This window comes from Scyliorhinus canicula, chromosome 18, assembly GCF_902713615.1.
Source record: "Scyliorhinus canicula chromosome 18, sScyCan1.1, whole genome shotgun sequence".
NCBI classification, from domain to species: Eukaryota; Metazoa; Chordata; class Chondrichthyes; order Carcharhiniformes; family Scyliorhinidae; genus Scyliorhinus; species Scyliorhinus canicula.
The window spans coordinates 89,838,713-89,861,473 of NC_052163.1; the positions used below are offsets into that span (position 1 = coordinate 89,838,713).

General features: G+C 44.7%; 1 protein-coding gene across 4 annotated transcripts in view; it reads left to right on the forward strand.

Annotated features, from left to right (window-relative positions):
- Positions 1-22,761, forward strand: part of LOC119953207 (SH2 domain-containing adapter protein F-like) — a 334,703-nt gene that overhangs the window by 75,658 nt on the left and 236,284 nt on the right. For all 4 annotated transcript variants that reach the window (XM_038777218.1, XM_038777219.1, XM_038777216.1 and 1 more), the window contains exon 3: positions 16,693-16,822. In XM_038777218.1, the coding sequence (XP_038633146.1) occupies positions 16,693-16,822 (130 nt within the window). The remainder of the gene's footprint in view (positions 1-16,692; positions 16,823-22,761) is intronic.

Consider the following 22,761-nt stretch of genomic DNA (forward strand, 5'->3'; position numbering starts at 1 on the left):
ACATTCCCCCCGTGCCTGCTCAGGTTTCACCCCTCAACCCAAAGATCAGCAGGTCAGATGGATTGGCCATACTAAACTGCCCGTTAATTGGAAAAAAGATAATTGGGTGCTCTAAATTTGTTTCAAGAAAAGAGTCGTGCCTTTTTGTTATATTGGTCGGAACTCTCCGTCCATTCACGTTGGCAGGATTATCCAGTCCCACTGCAATTAATGCAATTTTGGCTGAGCGGCAAGTTGTCCATTCTCGCTGGCAGCGGTGGCAGGGCGAACTCTGAAAATCCCGACCATCGTCTCCACATTTTCTTCCTACCAAAATGAGGAGAAGCCTTTCACACAGCGAGTGGTTAAGATGTGGAATGCACTAGCCTGTTGAGTGTGATGGAGGCAGTGGAGGCATTCAAGATTATAATTCAAGATTACTCTTAAAATTATCACCTGGTTAGGAAGAATGTGCACAATTACGATGGAATAGTTCTTGGTGCATTGCTCATTCAGATAACTGCCACAGCACTATGGGCCAAATGGCCTACTTCTGTGTTGTAACAATTCTGTCAGTCCATGAGTTCTTTTCAGGGAGAAATATTGGCCAGAGAACTCGGCAAAAGAATAATTTGAATTATTCCACAGGGTCTTTTTGCATATAAAACAGAGAAACCTTTGGCAAAACAACTCATCTGAAAGCAAATATTGTGCCCTCCTTCAGTCTTGAGCTGAAGTGTCCGTTCAGATTAGGCACGTAAAACCTGAAGTGGGGTTTGAATCCACAACTATTTGGTTCAAAGAGGTGAAACTGGTTAAAAAGGAAAGAGGCCTAGCTGACAATTACAGTGACAAAACGTGGAAAAGTAAAGGCTGACTGGCCTCTGTCTTTCCAACATTTCCCAGTCCACAAAAGATCTTCAGGAAAGAGTCGAAATAAATGCACGAATCTAAAAGTTAAATCGATTAATTGAAAGAAATGGTGTCCGTTCTCTAAATGTGAGTTTTTTTTTAAAAGAGGTTGAGAACAGGTGAGGTGAGATTAATGCATTTACTCGATGAAGTCTATTCAAATGCTAATATTTGCATGAGACACTTTGTCATGCTAATTGAGATCATTTATGGCTGGGGTAAATGTGAAGAGATTAGTTCAATTCAGTTTCTCTGACCAAGAAATAATTGTGATTTTAAGAACTGTGTCTATTAAAATGGGGTACGGCCTCACAGCAATTAATTTTTTTAAACTACCAGGAGAGGGGGAGGGGGGGATCATTTTCTTTCTTTTCTGTCAAACTCTCGTGCTTTTGCTAAAATGCTGGCTTTCTCTTCAGTCTGAAGGACAAGATCTGCCAACTGCTTCTTTCGATACAAAATGTCTTGCAGACACGTTTGCCGCATTGGCGGAGGAGTAAAACCCCAATAATTGCTATATGTTGGCCCTGCCTTGGGTTATACATTGTATCACCCAGGCCGAGTGAAAGCATATTCAGAAAACAGACACAATATCACAATCCAATTTTGTGCTATGTCTTGGTGCATATATAACCTGTTTAAGAGTTAACTGACAGGCCTTGCTGTATAATACGCAAGACAATGGGCTGGATTTTACAACGCTGCCAGGCTTGCTTTCAGCCGGGGTGGGGGGGGGGGGGGGGGGGGGGGGGGGAGATGGACGGACGCACATGAAATTTTGACCAACCCACCTACATGCCTGTAGTGATCTCCATATGTGCATGTACACAAGGGGTTAATGTGTAATCAGTAGCACCACATGATCACTAGAGGGCCGGACCAACAGTAGTATAAAAGGCAACCACATTGGGTCTCTGGGGCTCTCGAGGGTGCACTGTGACCACGGCAATAGCAGAGTAGTTCATATGGCTAGTACGTATAATTACTGTAGTTAGATCTTGTTAACCTTATCACTAGTATCAAAGTTTAAAGTAAAGAACTCATGCAATTATTATTATAATTATTCAATAAACCTTTTGTTACTACTGGATGAGTTTGAGTCTTCTTCATCGAGATTCAGAAGACCTCTTCATTAACCAAGGATTGAGTAGCACATATTACCTACCACACAGGTACCAAAACATGGTACTAGGCGTGTTGGCTTTAACAGAACTAGTTAGACTAGGTTAGACAAAAAGAGAAGAAAATTCAGACCGTATATTCGACTGTGGAAGACTTCGCAGCAAATGGATCCTCGACGACTAACTATGGGTCTCATTGGACCTCTAGGGCAGCTGGAAACAACCGGTAATTTAAGTTATAACTGGAAAAGATTTGAACAGATATTCCAAATATTTATCACAGCTAATGATTTCAGCACGGCCTCTGATGCAAAACAAATAGCACTACTACTCTCAATAGGAGGGCATGAAGCTAGAGAAATCTATAATTGCTTTAATTACTTAGAAGGTGAAGACAACACCAAAATTGAAGTAATACACAAAAAATTTGATGAACACTGCAAGAGTCAGTCTGGACAGATGCTGGAAAGATTTAACTCTTGTCATAAATGCCAGAGAAATGGAGGGCCCATCACTGATTTTATCACAATTCTCAAGTTAATACCACAAGGCTGTGATTATGCTGATTTCAGAGACACTATGATAATGGATCAATTAATTTCTGGACTATCTGACAAAAATTTGAAGGAAGAACTTGCACACGAGAAGTATCTAACTCTAGACACTACTATACAAAAATGTTTTGCTTATGAACAAAAACAAAATCAATTCTGTGAGTCTTTACAAACACAGAATCAGCATCTAGAAAACAAAATTGGTAAAAATGCCACGCATACTCGCAACGAGACAGAGGCAGGATCTCACTCGATGCAACAGCGCTTTTTGATTGGCAGCCATCTTGAGCAAGAGCGTTCCGGCCAGTACGCATATGCGCACGTCTCAGAAAGAAGGAAAATGGCAAAATACACTCGAGAAGTCAGACATGCGCAGTTGCGAAAAAGAGCGCACAGTAAAGGAAACTCGAATTGCGCATTCGCAATCGATTCCTGCACATGACGTCACAACGCCATGATGTCAGAGGACCCGAACCAGGCCCACTTAAAAGGGAACTGCTCGAAAATGAACAAATAGACATTTAAAGCTGCAAAGCCAAATTTTCTTACATCAAAAGACTGAACAATGCCGAGCTTACACCAGCAGTTAAAAATAACCTCCGCAACACCCTGGCGCATGCAGTTTGCTCCACCCAAAGAGGAGAGCACAGTGATTTGTTCATTGAAAAATATTACTCGGAAGATTTCTTCTTCATTGGACAAAGAAAGAATAATGACAAATCCGAAACAAAAAGAGATGATTTATTCATTGAAGACTACTACTCAGACATGGATGAGTTATTCGGAATTGATGATCATTGCATCAGCAACACGGTTGAAACGCTCAAAATCCAATACCATAATTCCATGGCAGATCGTCGATATATTAGATGGCAGCAATACCCAAGAAGAAGATGACACCACACAGAGAGCACAGATCGACTCTACAGCAAGAACACTGCACGATTCCACAGAGAGAGCGATGAAAGAATCCACAGAGAGAGCGATGAAAGACTCCAGAGAGAGAGAGAGCGATGAAAGACTCCAGAGAGAGAGAGAGCGATGAAAGACTCCACAGAGAGAGAGCGATGAAAGACTCCACAGTGAGAGAGCAATGAAAGACTCCACAGAGAGCGAGTGATGAAAGCCTCCACAACGAGAGCGATTCAAGCCTCCACAGACAGCTCGGTGACAGACTCAAAAATGGAAGCAAGCAAACACTCCATAGCAAACACCATGCATGAACAAGATTATGAAGGTCTATCCACCTTATCTGCGCAACCAGCAGCAGACTATGAAAGTCTACCAAGCTTGCGTGAACAACAAAAAGACTATGACAGTCTACCCAGCTTATTTGAGCCACCAGAAGAAGACTATGAAAGTTTACACAGCTCATTTAAACAAGAAGACACTGAATGGCTACCCACTGTATGTGAGACAAGTGACGAAGAAATCACAATTCCCATACAGGATGTGCAGGATCACAGCGAGACTGACAGATCTCAGCTCGTCTGCACAGAAGCGCTCAACAATCAGAGGCGGGCTACTCAGGAGTCCAGAAGACCACATAAATTGAAATCTTGAAGATTTTGTCTCCAGAAGAGGAGCACCGAGTCCAGAGAAACCACGTCAAATGAAATCTTGACGATTTTGACTCCAGAAGAGGAGCACCAAGACCCACAAGAGAATGAAATTGTGAATATTTTCACTCCAGAAGAGGAGCACCAAGAAACCAAAGGTTATTCACATGAACAAGAAATAACTTCAGAAGAGGAGCACAAAGAAATCAATGATGATTCAAGTGAACCAGAAATGACTCTAGAAGAGGAGCACCAAGGAAGCAAAGAAGAGGAATCAAATCCACCACAAACGACTGATGTCAACAACATCAATGCAACATCAGATCATTCTCACAATTCTCAAGAAGAAACACTCAATGTAACAGATACCACAACAGACACTGACACCAATAAATGTGACAATTACTCAAATCATCCACACAGAACACTTATTGAGCACAACAAAAGCAACAAACACCGCAAGACACACAGCAGAAACAAGAACAACAGCAACAACAAAAACAACATGCAGTGCAACAAGAACAACAAAGACAACAAGAAGCATAACAGAAACAACAAGCACGACAAGAAAAACAAGAACAACACCAAAAACAGAAAGAACAAGCACAACAAAAACAACAACAAGAACGACAACAACAAGAACGACAATGAAAACAACAAACACAGAAATGACAGAAACAACAACAATGAAACAACGACCTGTACAACATGGTACAACTCTGCATATAGAATTTACATGCAGAAGGAGGCCATTCAGCCCATAGAGTCTGCACCGGCTCTTGGAAAGAGCATCTTCCCCAAGCCCACACCTCCACCTTATCCCCATAACCCAGCAACCCCACCCAACACTCGGGGCAATTTTGTACACTAAGGGCAATTGAGCATGTCCAATCCACCTAACCTGCACATTTTTGGATTGCGGGAGGAGACCGGAGCACCCGGAGGCAACCCACGCACACACGGGGAGAACGTGCAGACTCTGCACAGGCAGTGACCCAAGCCGGGAATCGAACCTGGGACCCTGGACCCTGAAGCAATTGTGCTAACCACTATGCTACCATGCTGCCAAAGCACACTGCGAAACAATGACAAGACTACAAACATGCCAAGGCATGACAAAGAATCTCATGAATTCACATCTGTTCCAGAACAAGCATGCAAGCCAGCTTTCAAGGCAGATGACACACCAGATCAATAACGCAAGCACAGGAAAAAGTCCAGGTCAGGCGACAAAGCTGACATACCGAATCAATACCGCAAGCACAGAAAAAAGTCCAGGTCAGACAATGGTGTAACACAGAATTGCTACCACAAGTACAGAAAAAAAAAGAAAGTCTAAATCAGACAACAAATTCGAACACCTCATGGTGACTTGATAGTCACTTAAACACAAGAACACCGACGGCGTTCACAAAAAAATAACGACATCAACATCACCACTTCAACAACAGAAGATGAAAGTAACTCAACCGAACAAATTCATAAAGTTTGGACTCACAAATTTTTTTATTGAGATTGAACTCATAAATATTAATTGGCTTTGTACAATCATCAAGATCATCGCAACTTGTACATAACATCATTTGTCTACCTATTTCACGCAAGCAGACAAACCTTAGAGACTAAATGTATTCACATTTGACGGACTAACTCATTGATTTTATTTAATGCATTTGCAAACTGCATCCATTATGTTTGTTCAATTTTCTTTACAACATACAGAAAATATACACAAAATAAAGGGGGATGTAGTAATCTCTATATGTGCATGTACACAACGGGTTAATGTGTAATCTGTAGCACCACATGATCACTAGAGGGCCAGACCAACTGGGGTATAAAGGCAACCTCATTGGCTCTCGGGGGTGCACTGTGACCAGGGAAATAGCAGAGTAGTTCAGATGGCTAGTGGAGTTACGTATAGTTACTGTAGTTAGATCTTGTTAACCTTATCACTAGTATCAAAATTAAAGTAAAGAACACATGAAATTATTGTTATAGTTACTCAATAAAACTTTTGTTACTACTGGATGAGTTCGAGTTTTTTTCATCGAGATTCAGAAGACCTCTTCATTAGCCAAAGATTGAGTAGCATATGTTACCTATCACACAGGTAACAAAACACCACCCGCCATCGCCCTGTTCCCCGTACTTTGGGGGAGTGGGTCACTCACTTGAAAACCTGCCCTTCAGCCTGTTGCAACCCTTGATTGCCCAATTAATTGGCAAATGAGGGCCGCATTCTACCTCTACTGCCATAGTGAGTAAAGTAAGAAATCTTACAACATCAGGTTAAAGTCCAACAGGTTTGTTTTGAATCACTAGCTTTCGGAGCACTGCTCCTTCCTCAGGTGAATGAAGAGGTGGGTTCCAGAAACATTTATATAGACAAAGTCAAAAATGCAATATGATACTTTGAATGCGAGTCTTTGCAGGTAATTAAGTCTACAGGTCCAGGGTTTCACCCCCACAACCCAAAGATGTGCAGGTTATGTGGATTGGCCACACTAAATTGCCCCTTAATTGGGAAAAAAAAAATTGGGTACTCTAAATTTATTTTTAAATTTTTTTTTAAAGAAGTCTACAAGTCCAGACGGAGCAACTGGAGAGAGGGATAATCACAGGTTAAAGAGGTGTGAATTGTCTAAAGCCAGTACAGTTGGTAGGATTTTGCAACCCCAACCCCAAAGCTTTGACAAAGAGTCATCGGACTCGAAACGTTAACTCTTTTCTGTCCCTAAAGATGCTGCCAGACCTGCTGAGATTTTCCAGCATTTTCTCTTTCGTTCTAGTGCCCTGACACCACAGCTTGACGTGGTGAAGATTGGATTGGGTTCATCCATGTTGTACTGTGACTCAAAAGTCGTCAGACAGTTTACTTTCAAGATCCTTTTGTTGTGAGCACGGAACTCAGCTAGCACAGTGACTGGTTCTATATGCACGTAGATTCAGATAATTGCTTGACCTGCACACTGCTGGGTGCTGCTTCACCAGCGCCTTTCAGTTTATTGGCAAACTGACACTGCCACAAGTCAGTATTTCCAGGGAGCGTGGCCAAAGTTAGCCAGAGATGTTCCAATTTCCTCTCGTGCTTTCGAGCCCACTCACTGCAGAGAAACACAATACAAATGTTCGTCGGAATCTTTATGTGCTCACGTCGCCTGTGTCCAAAATTAAGCCACATCACTTCTGGGAAATCGCTCTCTATTTTGAATGTTCCTCCCGGGTTTATTCCTGGAGACGATAGTAGCACTGAACCAAATTTAGACCTCTCTGTTTGCCTTGTCTCCTGAGGATCATTTTCCATGCGAGTTTCTTATGTGATTTAGCAGCACAAGTGAGTGTGCTCCAGGGGCTGTACTGCAAGGAACTGATGATTCTGCATTGTTCTGTGAAAAGATTCTACGTTGAGGCTGAAACAGTTCAATTTGAGATCTTTTTTCACCTCTGTTGTAACCCCAATGGAGATCCCGGGATCAGGACAATAAGTTTATGTTTGGCCGAACGAATGTAGAGGAGACCATGAACAATAAATACTGTGTGTGAGATTGAAAGGAATAGTCGTAAACTGTTGTAATCTTGAAGGAGTGTTTGGGGCCATGGATGATGGAAAGGAAGGAAATGAAAAGGCAGGTGTTGCACTTGCCAGGGTAAAGGTTCTGTGAACCGGGAGCTATTGCTGACGGTCAGCTCAGCAGCTCGCACTTTATTTAAACAATAGTATCATTTTGTTGCCGCAATGCAGACTGCAGTTCGGCCTCAGTTTCAAATGTGGGATCATTGATTCTTCATTTAACTGTCTGAAAGCTTTACCTCAGCAGTGTCCTTGCATCTTAACTGGCCTGTGGATAAAAATGCTGCTATTCTGATAGCTCAAGGGAGCAAAGCACTGTAGGATACTTTGTCGTTTGGACAAGTATATGAAATGTGATCAAGATACCTGTTCATAGAATCGTAGAATCCCTATGGTGCAGGAGGAGGCCATTCAACCCATCGAGTCTGCACGACCCTCTGAAAGAGCACCTAGGTCCGATACCCCGCCCTATCCCTCTAACCCCATAACCTAAACTGCACATTCCTGGACATTGAGGAATAATTTAGCATGACCAATCCACTTAACCCACACATCTTTGGACTGTGGGAGGAAACTGGAGCACAAGGAGGAAACCCATGTAGACATGGGGAGATTGTGCAAACTCCTCACAGTCACCCAAGGCTGGAATCGAGCCCGGGTCCCTGGCGCCGTGAGGGTGTGCTAACCACTGTGTTGAGTGAATTGGTTTCAGCCACAGACACAAACTTTGTTTCCTGCACCAAGCTGGGGAAACCAGCGATAATGGTCTTGATTGCTATTGAGCGGCCCTGCCACAGGATTTGCATGTGCAGAGACATTGCAGATCGTTTTAACCAAGGTTTTGAGGCAGCAAACCCACAACGTTGGGTGAAACACCTGCTGACACATCACCCAATATTAATCTGCACCAACATAATTGTATAGTTGGGTTGGCTGGTCAGTAGTTGCACTGTTAGCACTGTTGCTTCACAGCGCCAAGGTTCCAGGTTCAATTCCTGGCTTGGCTCACTGTCTGTGCGGAGTCTGCACATTCTCCCCATGTCTGTGTGCGTCTGCTCCAGTTTCTTCCCACAGGTCCCGAAAGACATGCTGTTAGATGAATTGGACTTTCTGAATCTTGCTCAGTGTACCCGAACAGACGCTGGAGTGTGGCGACTGGGGATTTTCAGGGTAACTTAATTGTAGCGTTATTGCAAGCTAACTTGTGACAATAATACCGATTATTGTTAGTTGTTGATTCCAATGTCAGCTTTCTTTTTTTAATATAAATTTAGGGTACCTAATATTTTTTTTCCAATTAAGGGGCAATTTAGCCTGACCAATCCACCTATCCTGCACATCTTTTGGCTGTGTGGGTGAAACCCACGCAGACACGGGGAGAATGTGCAAACTCCACATGGACAGTGACCCAGGCCTGGGATTCAAACCCGGGTCCTCAGCACCACAGTCCCAGTGATAACCACTGTGCCACCGTGCTGCCTTCTAAATGTCAGTTTTCTAATGGGTGGGTTAGGTAAATATTGCCATTGTTAAATGAAGGAGGATATGCAATGGCTGCGGTGCCACCTTTCTGTTAATTAGCCAGCTCTCGGTTTTCCGTTCCTTTGAACATCAGTAGCAACCCATGATGTATGTCAGATAACCTGTGCTAATCCAATTTAGAATAGCCACTTGGGCAGGCTACAGGGCATTGTGAAATCCATACACCAGTAAAAGGCAGCAACATTAGGAGAGGAGAGTGGTTTGGGAAGAAATCCAACAAAGCACCTCGCTTTCTGTATCATTGTTTTGTGTCCATGTTGTACAAATCCATTAAGATTCAGTGCTAACTTAATTATTCTATATTATTTCAAGTGTTTTCATGCTCAGAAAACAATTCATTTGCTTTGTTAATTAAAATGACTACGAATAGCTTTCAGTCTCCAGCAGTAATGCAATGTCCTTGTGTGCTTTTGTCTTGTTTTGATTTATTTCTAGAATCTTTTCCAGCTGCCTCTCTATCTCTCTCAGCTTATTTTTTCTCTCTCCCCCGCACCCCAGCCAACTTTGTGTTCCAGTTTAATTCCCTCATGGACAATCTGAAAGTGGCACTTGCGCTGACCTGGCACCTTATCATAGTGAGTGTGGTTATGTGGGAAAATGTCATTGCCATTGTATGCATGGAATGATCCCACAAACCAAATTGCCATTGACTTTGTTTTTAGGATGCTGTTGGTTGGGGAATGAATTTTGGGTGAGACTGCAGAAATATCCCCTACTGTTGGTGTTATGGGATCTTTAGTGTCCTCCTGAACCACCAGAATAAACAAATAGTAGAAGGAATTCTCCGGCTATTCGCTGGCTGCGGGATTCTCTGGTCTCGCTGGCAATGCACCCCCGCCCGCGTGTTTCCCGGTGGTGTAGGGTGAATTCCCATTGAAAGCAGCGGAAACCGAGAATCCCGGCATCAGCAAACCCGCACCACCAAGAACTCCTCAGATGGGAGGTCGGGAGAATCCCGCCCAGAGGGTCTCTGTTTAGCATCTCATCAGAAGATGGGATGCAAATCTGAGATTATTTATACTTTTGACATTTGCTCATTACGTCCAGGTTGATGATTGTGATAGCACCGGACCCGGGGCTGGTTTAGCTCAGTGGGCTAGACAGCTGGTTTGTGATGCAAAACAAGGCCAGCAGCGCAGGTTCAATTCCCGTACCAGCTGAGAATCCTGAATTCTCGCTCTGTGTACCCGAACAGGCCCCGGTATGTGGCAACTAGGGGATTTTCACAGTAACTTCATTGCAGTGTTAATGGAAGCCTACTTGTGATAATAAAGATTTTTTTTTTCTCACCTCACAGCCACATATGTGGACATAACTGCTAATGGGGAGTGGGCCTTCAGGCAACTCCTGCTCCTCAGTCCTATGATCTTAATATTTTGCTCCCTCTTACCCAACCCCAAATCTGAAACCGGTTGTGATTATGCTGAGCCCTCCAGGCTCAAGCCACTGACAGGAAGTGGTCATGCGCTCGTGACGTTCATTTCTTGGTTATACCAGATGCAGGTGTGAGTGTCTGAAAGTTTTCTGTATCGGCACTGAGGTAAAGTGACCATAAAATTTCCAGATCTGGACCGAGTCAGCCACCGCTCCGACGTCGTAATTTCAATCCCTGTGCACTTGGAGCAGGGAGTAAGATAGGAAAACAGAACTTGCATTAAAATAGTGCCTTTCAAGTGCTTGGTATCTAATTAAGAACTCTTTTGAAGTGTAATCAGTATTAAATCTAGGAAATGCGAGCAAATGCCGATCTCCAATAAACAGCAATGTGTTAGCCATTTATAGGCTTATTGGCCAGGACACTGGAAAGGAATTCTCCACACTTCTTCAGAGAGTGAGCAGCAGACAGGACCTTGGTTCGTAAAGATGCAGCAGTCTCCAAGTACCGCACTATATAATGTTAAACTAGATCATCTGCTCGTAATATCATTGAATAGTGTGGCACATAAGAAAAGCATGGGTCCATTGGGTCTACATCGTTTCTTTCGAACAGCAATCTAGTCGGTGCCAGTAGTCCTCTCTTTGTCACAAGTTCCTGCAATTTTTTTTCTCCTTCGAATTTTTCACCAAATTTCTTTTCAAGGCGACGATTGAATCTGTAAACACCACCCTGTCGTCAGTGTGTCCTTCAGCACACATGCTTCCAGAATGGGGCTTAAATCCACAACCTTCCAACTCAGTGGCGGGAGTGCTGACAACTGAACTATAGCTGATGCCAGGAAGGATCCATAGAATTCCTACAGTGCAGAAGGAGGGCAGCACGGGAGCATTGTGGTTAGCACAATTGCTTCACAGCTCCTGGGTCCCAGGTTCGATTCTGGCTTGGGTCACTGTCTGTGCAGAGTCTGCACATCCTCCCCGTGTGTGCGTGGTTTTCCTCCTGGTGCTCTGGTTTCCTCCCACAATCCAAAGATGTGCAGGTTAGGTGGATTGGCCATGATAAATTGCCCTTAGTGTCCAAAATTGCCCTTAGTGTTGGGTGGGGTTACTGGGTTATGGGGATAGGGTGGAGGTGTTGACCTTGGGTAGGGTGCTCTTTCCAAGAGCTGAATGGGCTGAATGGCCTCCTTCTGCACTGTAAATTCTATGAGGCCATTCGGCCCATCGAGTCCACCGACCTTCTGAAAGAGCACCCTACCTACGTCCACACCCCCATCCTATCCCCACAACCCCAGCTAATCTGCACATCTTTGGACATTAAGGGGCAATTTGGACTGTGGGAGGAAATCGGAGCACCTGGAGGAACACCTGCAGATGCAGGGAGAAAGTGCGAACTCTGCACAGTTAGTCACCCAAGGCTGGAATTGAACCCGTGGTGTCCCAAAAGGAGAAAAGAATGATAGAGTTCCTGTATCCTGTCCATATTAAGTCACCTCTCCAATAGAGTGGATATCAGGGATCGGGTTTAGCTGTGCAGGCTAAGTGAGTTATTGGAATGTCGGCTGTGCTATGCATCCTTACTCCAGTATGAGTTAGCACTTCAGAAAAGGAAGCAGGGGAGATTGGAAGGGACCGGAGGCGAGAGGATCAATTTATTCGAATGATACGCTTTGTTAACTTGAAATGCCAGAGCTTTTCAGATGTAGTTTTGTTGGATGTTGCAGTCTGTCACTCAGAATAATGTGTGTCCTTTATGCCTGAAACAGAAGGGGTGGTAGGAGCTGTGGAATATAAAGATACCTCTTAACTATCGACAGAAGGTGTGGGGGTGGAGTGTTGCTGTGGGGTTCTGCTGAAAGAAATATTACTTACAATATCCTCCTGCTCGTTGAATGTGAGGATATCTGACAGACTGACATTGTAACAAAATAATCCTTCACTTTGTGTTCATTCAGAGGGTTCGACTGTTCATGTTGTGCATGAGTGCGGACAAGACACGGTGTCCGTTCTTGATCTGAAGAAGATCCGCCAACTGTGAAATGGCCGAGTTGCAGCCTTCCCCATCAACTGTTGTAAAAGTGTTCAGTTTAAAGGCTGCTGTTACATGATTAGCCTGTTGGCCAGCAGGAAATCCCAGGCAGCTAGTCTTGGCAAACCCAGCAGGTTGTTACCAGCAGGTTGTTACCAGAGCCAAAGACCCCGGCATCAGGCAATGATGGAGCAAACGCCCTCCCAAATGCAGTTTCCAAGGACTTCTTACCAAACGGAGGGTTCAGAAATCGATGTCACAAAGGAGATTATTCAACTGGTGAATTGAAGAATACGAGTCAACTAATGAATGTCAGTCTGTTCTTCTGTCTCTGCTGTTTTAACAGATATGTTGACCCATCTGGAGAAAGTACTGATAATTCAGAAACAAGCCACTCCTCCTTGCTCCATTTGTATTTGCACTGTCCAGTGTGGGAATGAGCAGGAATAGGTTCCAGCTTCAAACACCGGCACGTGCAAAGTTAGCCCAACTTGGCCAAGTTGCCAGAAAATTGAGACAGTCGGCTGCTTTGCATCTGGAAAAAATAAATCACTTGCATTAATATCAAATTGTTCGTGACCTCAGAATGTCCCAAAGCGCTTTACAGCCAATGAGGTATGTTTGAAGTATAGTCACTGTTGTAATGTAGGACGCTTAACAGCTAGTCCCCAAATTCTGTTGCTTTCCTGCACTGGGCTCAGTTGTTCTGCCTCTCCCACGCTGTTCAAAACACTCGACATGAATGGATAAATGTAACCCAATCTGCAGCATCATACAAACAATAGTTTTACATCCTGCTTGATTCTGAATGGGGAATAAAATGCAACAGCCTGTTTAACCAACACTGTACCCAATCCCGTTACCCTCCTGACAGACGGGGTAAGTTAAAATTGCTACCTTCGTGTCAAGATTCATGTGAACTATGTCTGCTGGGTGCGAGGCATCAGAGGACATACATTAACAATACCCTAACCTGCGATATTATCTTCAGGCAGAAGCAGAAAAAAATCAGCAGGGAAGACTTGTAAAATGGTCCTCAGAAGTTAGTCACACCTGACTCGTATTGGGAACCTGCCACGTAAATAATGAGTTTGTTTGTGGAATTTGTTGTGTGTTGCCGAACAAATGATATTAGATTTCAATCTTTTAATAGGCGTTTTATCAATCATTTAAGAGCTTAATGGAGATTTAATTCACTTGTTTAAAATCCCAGTACACGAGCCTGGCATCTGCCTCCTGGCAGAATACATCTCACGGTCTATCCCACAACAACAACAACATCCATTTATACAGCACAATTAACACAGTAAAAATTAATTCCAAGGGACTTCATAGAGACAGAAAACAAAATGGAGACAAAGACAAAGCAGAGGATATTAAGGTGACCAAAAGCATTGAAGAGGATCTTAAAAGTGGTGAGGAAAGGGTCGTGCAGTGGTTAACGCTGCTGCCTCACCGCGCTGTGGTCCCGGGTTCAATCCCAGTCCTGGGTCACTGTCCGTGTGGAGTTTGCACATTCTCCCCATGTCTGCGTGGGTCTCACCCCAAAGATGTGCAGGGTAGGTGGATTGGCCACCCTAAATTGCCCCTTAATTGGAAAAAGTGGTGAGGAAGATGTGTTTCAGGAAGCATTTTCAGAGCAGAGCATGGAGCCTCATTGAACTGGCAGGACCAGCACTGGTGGGGCAAAGGGAGGGGAAGATCCACTATTGGCAAGAGTTAGAGAATTGGACAATTCTTGAGAGTGACTGGGTTCTGGGGCTCAGGGACGTTAGAGAGGGGAAAAATATAAAGGCCTGGATGTGAGATTTAAATTTGAGGCATTGGAGAACAGGGACCCCTGCATGTCAGCAAGATCAGTGGTGATGGTTGAGTAAGGTTTCCTTGCAGGAAAGAATTCATGCAGCAGAGATTTGGATCAACTTGTTTATGGCAGATGGGAAACCAGGCAGGAGAGCATTGGAACGGTTGTGTCAGGAGGTGACATAGCTGTGGGTGAGGGTTTCAACAGCAGGCAGCTGAGGGAGATGATACTGAGGTGAAGGCGAGCGGTCTTTGTGATAGGGAGAATATGGGGTTGGAAACACAGTTCAAGGTGGAATCGGATGTGGAGATTTCATGCATTGTGGTTCGAGCTGAGACAATGGCCAGGATCAGTGTCGAATGAAATATGTTTGTGTTGGATCCAAAGACGATAGCTTCAGTCTTTCCAGTGTTTAAACTGAAGAAAATTATGGTTTGTTAGATTAAGGACTGGATAGCAAGTGAGTAGTCTGATACCACAGTGTGACAATTGGATTGGATTGGTTTGTTGTCACGTGTGCTGAGGTACAGTGAAAAGTATTGTTCTGCGTGCAGCTCAGGCAGATCATTCCGTACATGAAAAGAAAATACATAATCGGGCAAACATAAAATACACAGTGTGAATACATAGACACAGGCATCGGGTGAAGCATACATGAGTGTAGTACTACTCAGTAGAGAAGATGTGTGAAGAGATCAGATTAGTCCATCAGTCCATAAGAGAGTCATTTAGGAGCCTGGTAACAGTGGGGAAGAAGCTGTTTTTTGAATCTGTTAGTGCGTGTTCTCAGACTTTCGGATCTCCTGCCCAAGGGAAGAAGTTGGAAGAGTGAGTAAGCCATGTGGGAGGGGTCTTTGATTGTGCTGTATTATATTTTGTCAGCATGTCGGAGCTGACCTCATGTTGGAAGAGAAAATAGTTCCTGCTCTGATTGAGACCCTGTGATCCCTGCAGCAGGAGGGGAGGAGATGTGTGTGTGTGCCTCTGCATGTGTTTCTACCACAGGAGTGGGCTCAGTTGTAATACCAGTCAAGTTTACTGGTGTATACTGACAACACCATTGGAAATGCAACAGATACAGGACAATTTCTAAATCCGTGACTAATTATTAAATCTATGAATGGAAATCCAACGCAACAAATTACTTTGCATCGGTATTCAATCACAGTCCAAACCTAACAGCTATATAATTCTTATCAAAGCAGAACTGAATCTCTCTGTATTCTGCTCCACTCCTCAGCACATTGAATAACATCTGTCCAGCACTATCTCGTCATCATAGCAAATCCTTCTTATTCTTCACAAATGGAGTTAATTCAAGGAAAAGAGAGCTGCGGAGAGGCAAAGGACCCCCCCCCCCCCCCCCACCCCCATTTTATACAATAGTTACAACCTCAACGTGATATTTCTGTGTTTTTTATTTTTCACAATCCTCAAATTCCTGGCAACGGTGACATCTTTGATTAAGATCTCACTGCACTTTGGCTATTTCATTCACCTAACTGAAAGCATTTGCCTAACTGAAAGAGAGCGTCCCTAGAGGCATGGCGCAGGAAAGTGAGAATCGCTTTAAGGCCATCTAGATCTGGGAAGCCACTGTGGTTTTCTGGGGCCGACAGCCACAACGCAAAGTTCCAGCCTGTGGCATTCATCAGGAGCTGCCCTAGGGCACACAGACATGTTCTCCGTGAATTATGCGGCCGGAGAGACCTAACAGAAAGGGCGAATCTCGGAGGACATCTCCATTTTAAAAGGGCCCATAAGGAAATGTCAAAAAACACATAATCACAGTGAATCTACTTTTATTTCTGTAACAAGAACGAAAATGCCCCCACCCCAGAGTTTCTTGCCTCTTTTAAAACAAAAACTCCCTTGATGGTGCTGTTTAATGCGTTGCCCAAAGCTATGTTGCACTGTAGGTTGAATCTCTACTGAGCTGTGTTAATTGACATTAGCTGGCATGGCAGAAAGGCTATTGTGATTGGGCCCGTGCTCCCTACCTGTCAATCCAGATTTCACTTTTGATTCCAATGCTGAATGATTGGGATGAGCAGTGATGCCTCACCATAGTAAAATAGACCACTGCCACTGAGCATTCACCCATGAAGAATGACTACCTAGATGGGGTCTCAGGCGTTATGTTGGACCCAAACCCTCAAGAAAAGAGAGAGGGGAAATTTGCTGGGCAACGACCATTGTGTAACAAGTTGAATTGCTCACCAATATGTTTTCCCTATCCAGAACCTGGCTGATGACGATTATTCCGACCCATTTGATATCCGACATGAATCTAAAGGAGAGACGAACGACAAAGAAGAAGTTGAGAACAATGGCTACATGGAACCATACGAAGCACAGAGAGTTATAGCAGGTGGGTCTAATACATATTCTGAGCTGAATCGACGAAAGAGCCAGAGAGAGGTTTACACAGCAAGCTGGAGTCTGTTGGGAGCACTACTTTTAATCTGTGGGTCGCAGGTTTAAGTTCCTGTTTGGCCACTGCTTTGAATAGAGAAGCTGAGATTTACTCCTTAAAGCAGAGAAGGTTAAGGGGAGATTTAGTCGGGGTTTTCTCAATTCTGAAGGGTTTTGATAGTTTTTACGCAGAGAATTATGATGTCGAATGGACCGCATGAAATTGTGCTAACTACAGATCTGATAATTTAAAAAGGAAAGATTTGAAGGGCTATAAGGGAGAGGAGAAAGTGTGGGTGTCAGCGCATGCTGGGTGAGCCAAATAGCCCTTTCTTGTGCGATATTATTCTGCGATCCTGTATGCAGAAGCTGTATTGATGAACTATCATCATATTAAGATGGGGAATACGGTTAGAGAATATATTGGCATTTGGAAATTAAATTGATTTCTTTCTGGGTGTTCTAATTGAGACTCTTTGTTAAAGATTACAAATCTTCTCAATGTCATGAATAATCAATTATAAGCACTGCCTTGGCAGCTTGAATTGCATTCTAGGAATCAGGCAACATCCATGTACTTCCTGAATTCTGATAGCACGACCCCCTGCCCATCTGTAGCTTCACACAATAGACAGCATTGAGCTGCCAATCAATGCAAAGTGATAAGGAAGGCAAAGTAATTGCTAACCTTTCCAATACCTGTCACAAAATATTTTCAAGCCTGTTCTTCGTGACCTCACAGATGAATGGAAGAGTTTTTTAAATTTAAAATGCTCTCCATTCATGATGCACATTGCAAGCCATGTGTAACGCAGCCTGTTCATTTTCCATCGCTTCTCGCTTTATGCCAACTTTTCTACCCCTTGCAGAGTTTGAATGTTCTTTGCCCCTTCATCTAGATTTTACCTACATTTCAGCTGGACGGTACAATTCATTTTAAAAAAAATTTTAAATACCCAATTCTTTTTTATCCAATTAAGGGGCAATTTAGCGTGGCCAGTCCACCCACCCTGTACATGTTTCGGTTGTGGGGGTGAGACCCACACAGACATGGGGAGAATGTGCAAACTCCACATGGACAGTGACCCGGAGCAGGGATCGAACCCGGGTCCTCAGCACCGTGAGGCAACAGCGCGCTTCCGTGCCGCACGGACTGTACAATCGATGCTATTTAGTATTTTTAAAATTTAGAGCGCCCAATTAATTTTTTTCAATTAAGGGCCAATTTAGCGTGGCCAACCCACCTACCCTGCATATCTTTGGGCTGTGGGGGCGAAACCCACGTAAACATGGGGAGAACGTGCAAACTTCACACGACAGTGACCTAGAGCTGGGATCGAACCTGCGCCCTCGGCGCCATGAGGCAGCACTGCTAACCTCTGCGCCGCCGTGTTGCCCTTGAGTCTATTTAATTATCTGTAAAACGCATCAGAACATTTTGAGGATGTAACAGGTGCAGCATAAATGCAAGTTCTGTCTTTCTTAACTAAAGAGACCATTAGTTGTCAGTCAGGGTGACTGGAAACACCGTAGAACTTTTTCGACGCTCTGAGCAAATTCACGTTTTACTCAGAGATTCCCTGTTACAGTCGAGTGCCATTATCAAGACCATTGGTTTTCACAGGAAGGTGGACATCATTGCACAGTATGATCTCCAAAATCCCCTTAATCCCATGTCCTACAAATGAAATCTGACTCAATAATTCATTATAAACTAGTGGTTCTGTCCATAAACACTGTCGTGTGGTAATGGATTGGTATATTGTGGGGTTTTCTGAGCTTCTGAACTAATTCTGAGCAGATTATCCTGATGTGATTTGTGTTATTGTACCAGTATTATGTTCAAATCATGTTGTATTAAATCCTGGCAGTGTTTAGTACTGGGATCTGTCACAAAGTATTGCTTGCTGTCATCCTACCCTTTAACTATGAGCTTAATTGTTTTTTAATGACTCCTGGAAATACTTACCACCAATCGTTGACGCCAAGCGGTCTCCAAACTACTGGAAAATCTACCACTTGTTATTTAACTGCACTCAAAATCAACCAATTACTGTCACTCTGAAGAGTCAAATCTGGGGCATGATCTGAAAATGTCAGTGGATAAATATAGAATATTACTAAAATACCAAATATGGCAAAAGCCGCTTTATGCATGAATTGGGAGGCCAAGAGAGAGGCGGAGATAATTAAAACCACTTTAGAAAATAAAATCAACTGCTGACCTTTTTAAAATTGACACCCACACAAGAACGCCTCAACTTTAATCCTACCTTTAACATAATAAGTCCTCTTTCGCAAATCATGGTAGAATTTGAACCTGGAAAGCTTGGCAATTATTTTTCTTTTCAAACGTTTGCCTCTGGCTGCAATGTTAATGTCAGCATGACTCGCCTTTCAGCAAACTCATCCTCCAATTCGGCAAGTTTATGGGTTCAAGCCCAGACCAGGGTTTTGAAGCCATAATCCAGGTTGGCACTCCCCTGGAACACATGGGGAGTGCTGCATTGCCAGAAGTGCCAATTTCAGTCAACACATTGAACCAAATTCCAATTTGTCTGCTCAGTTCAATCCCAAGACAGAATTTCAAGAGGATTCATAGATAGAATCATAGAATCCGTAAAGTGCAGAAAGAGGCCATTCGGCCCATCAAATATGCACCAACCCTATGAAAGACCACCCTACCTCGGCCCAATCTCCCACCCTGTAATCTCACTTTAAGGGGCAATTTAGCTTGACGAATGCACCTAACCTGCACATCTTTGGACTGTGGGAGGAAACCAGAGCACCCGGAGGAAACCCAAGCAGATAACAGGGGGAATGTACAAATTTCACACAGAGAATCGAACCCGGGTCGCTAGCGCCGTGAGGCAGCGGTGCTATCCACAGTGCCATCGTGCACTGGTATCTTAACCAACGTTCTGCCTCAACTAACTTCAGGTGTTTAAAGATTCACAGCTTTGTTGCTTGTGTCCTTTCGTGCAAGCAATGGCTACCATGTTTGCTCACTTAATTGTCTCAATGCACTTCAAAATTATTCTATTGTGCAAAGTCCGTTGAGCCATTTTAACTTGATAACATGCAAATAGAATAATTAACCCCTTGACAGCTATTAAGGAAAAGGAAACATCAATTCACATCATGTCACTGTTCATCCCTGGGAGTTCATCACTGGTGAAGTTGAATGGCAGATATGTTCATCTCTGGGTTCGCTTGAGCTATGGAAAACGGGCAGCCACCTCGGCGTACTGTTCGCCTTCCAGTGACATTCCTGCAAAACACAAAATCAAGGACAGAGAGTTGTAGCTAATGACTATGATAAAAAAGGATTAGCTTTTGGAGGAAAACAGAGAGATAGCAGACAGTCATTGGTCTTTGATACTCTCAGGTCAAGGGCCAGCTATACAGAGATGTAAATATTTGGTCAAACAGGTTGGTTATCAGTTAGTAGATCCTTCTGACATGCCTATGGCAGGTATTAAGAGCAGGAGAGTTTCCCGTGGAAGACAATAGCAAACCCTTGCAGTATCTTGCCAAGCATACCCATGGACTTGTTACAGAGGTCCATGGTTGCCAGTGCCCTTTCATGGTATGACACCTGAAGAGAGAGAATATCATGGAGGGTGTACAATATTTGGGTTCTTACAGGAGTGTCCATTTTGTCCAAGGTAGCACATAGTATATGCTGCTGCAGTTAGATTATAACAGTACACAGCGCCTCCATTATATTGTACATCCGCCAAGGTAGAATCGGAAAACCCTGACTATTTTCTCTCTTAGATTACAGAACGTGCATTGCCTTTTATGATTCATGGTAACCTACGAAGGAAGGACTGGAATATAAAGGGGATAATACTAAAGGAAGCTCATGTTCAGTATCCAGCACCATTCTGGCCAGATTTGAAATCAGATAATATAACTTTGAATCAACCCCAACCTTTTAATTGGCACCAACCGTCTCTCTATAACCATTTTCGCTCTGATGCTTGCTTAATTCTGGAGACTGCAGTCTATGTAGCAGCATTTCAAGTTTGCAGCACTTATTCTGGCCATCCTATCCCAGTTACAGGTTTCTCAGGGTCCAAGAATTCTTGCGCAATTTAGCAAAAAAAGGGCCTCAGAGACCTTGGGCAAGCGTCGTTTGGTACTGGTCCCCACAAATGCGGGCCAGATGGAATGGCACATGTGTGGGTTTCCAAGGGAACTGGAGGCCTACAGCTGCATGCCCTTTAGGCAGGGTGGTGCCCTGGCACTGCTGATGCCACCTGGGTACCTGGAAGTGCCAGCATGGCACCTTGGCCGTGCCACATGGTGTCCAGGTGGCACTGCCAATTGGCACTACCAAGGTGCCAAGCTGGCATTTTCTCCACACATGCAATTGGGTAAGGGTTGCCAGGTTTGAGTGTTGGAGGGGGGGGGGCCTGGGGACCCTCCCATATTGCATTCGGCTTGAGGGGGGAGGTTGGGGATTGTAAACCAAAAACAAATAGGGTAGCATAGTGGTTAGCACTGTGGCTTCACAGCGCCAGGGTCCCAGGTTCAATTCCCTGCTGGGTCACTGTCTGTGCGGAGTCTGCATGTTCTCCCTGTGTCTGCGTGGGTTTCCTTCGGGTGCTCCGGTTTCCTCCCACAGTCCAAAGACGTGCAGGTTAGATGGATTGGCGTTGCTAAATTGCCCTTAGTGTCCAAAAAGGTTAGATGATATTGGGTTAAGGGGATAGGGTGGAAGTGAGGGCTTAAGTTGGTCGGTGCAGACTCGATGGGCCGAACGGCCTCCTCCAGCACTGTATGTTCTATATTCTATGTTCAAAAGGTTTCTAAGTGTGGTAGTGAGCGGGAACTGCCGCGAGCTTCCCGCGCTTGGACTGGTGAGGCCACCACCGCTATAAAATGTTAATTCGACCACTTAACGAGGTCCCACGGGCTTCACGCCGGCTGATTTGTCGAGACCGCACTCGTCAGCCCCCCGCTGCTAACGAGAGAGAGCAGCACTTAAACTGATTCTGCACAGCCAGCCAGCCCCACTCAGCTCGCAGCCAGGCCAAGGAGGAGACCAGCACCATGATTTGGGGATGCTGACCTGGCCAGACTGCTGGATGAGGTAGAGGCCAGACGGGATGCCTTGTTCCCCCAAGGGTCTCGGAGGGTCAGCCACAAGGCAGCCAGTGCCACCTGGGAGGAAGTGGCAGTGGCTGTGAGCTCAGGAAGCATCACCAGGAGGACCGGCACCCAGTGCCGTAAGACGATCAACAACCACCACGCCGCATGGGTGGGCTGGCACCAGATACCCAATTTTCCTCCCAGCCCCTGCCTCTCCCCGAGAATGCACCTGGCACAGACCCCACCCAGCACCGTTCCGTGCCCCGGCCCACCCATGTCCAGCAGTGTCGTCCACGCTGCCCCACCCCCATACCCCCCATCCAGTCCCCCCCTTTCTCAATACACCCCAGGCCCATACTCCCCATCCACCCCAACACCCCATCCTCCCCCCCCCCCCCCCCCCCCACCACACACACACACCCACCCCACCCCCGCCCACCTCCGCGATGAATGATGCATGTGGCTCACAGTACTGGCTTTGTGTCCCCGCAGGTAAAGTTGGGCCACAACAGGCGGGAAGGACTAGGATGGACAGTGGAGTGCCAGACATCAGAGTCCTCGCCCCCTATGAGAAACGGGTACTGGGGTCGCGGGGGAGGCCAGGAACAGATCTGTCACCGACATAGTATTAGCATGTGGTGCAGAGGTTAGGATCTACTGGCTCCCACCCAGGTGACCTGTCACATGTGAGTTGTTAATGCCATATAGACTAACCCATCCATCCCACTGACCACATGTTCATTCTCTTTTGACCATGAACATCTTTGGGTTGTGGGGGCGCAATCCACACAAACA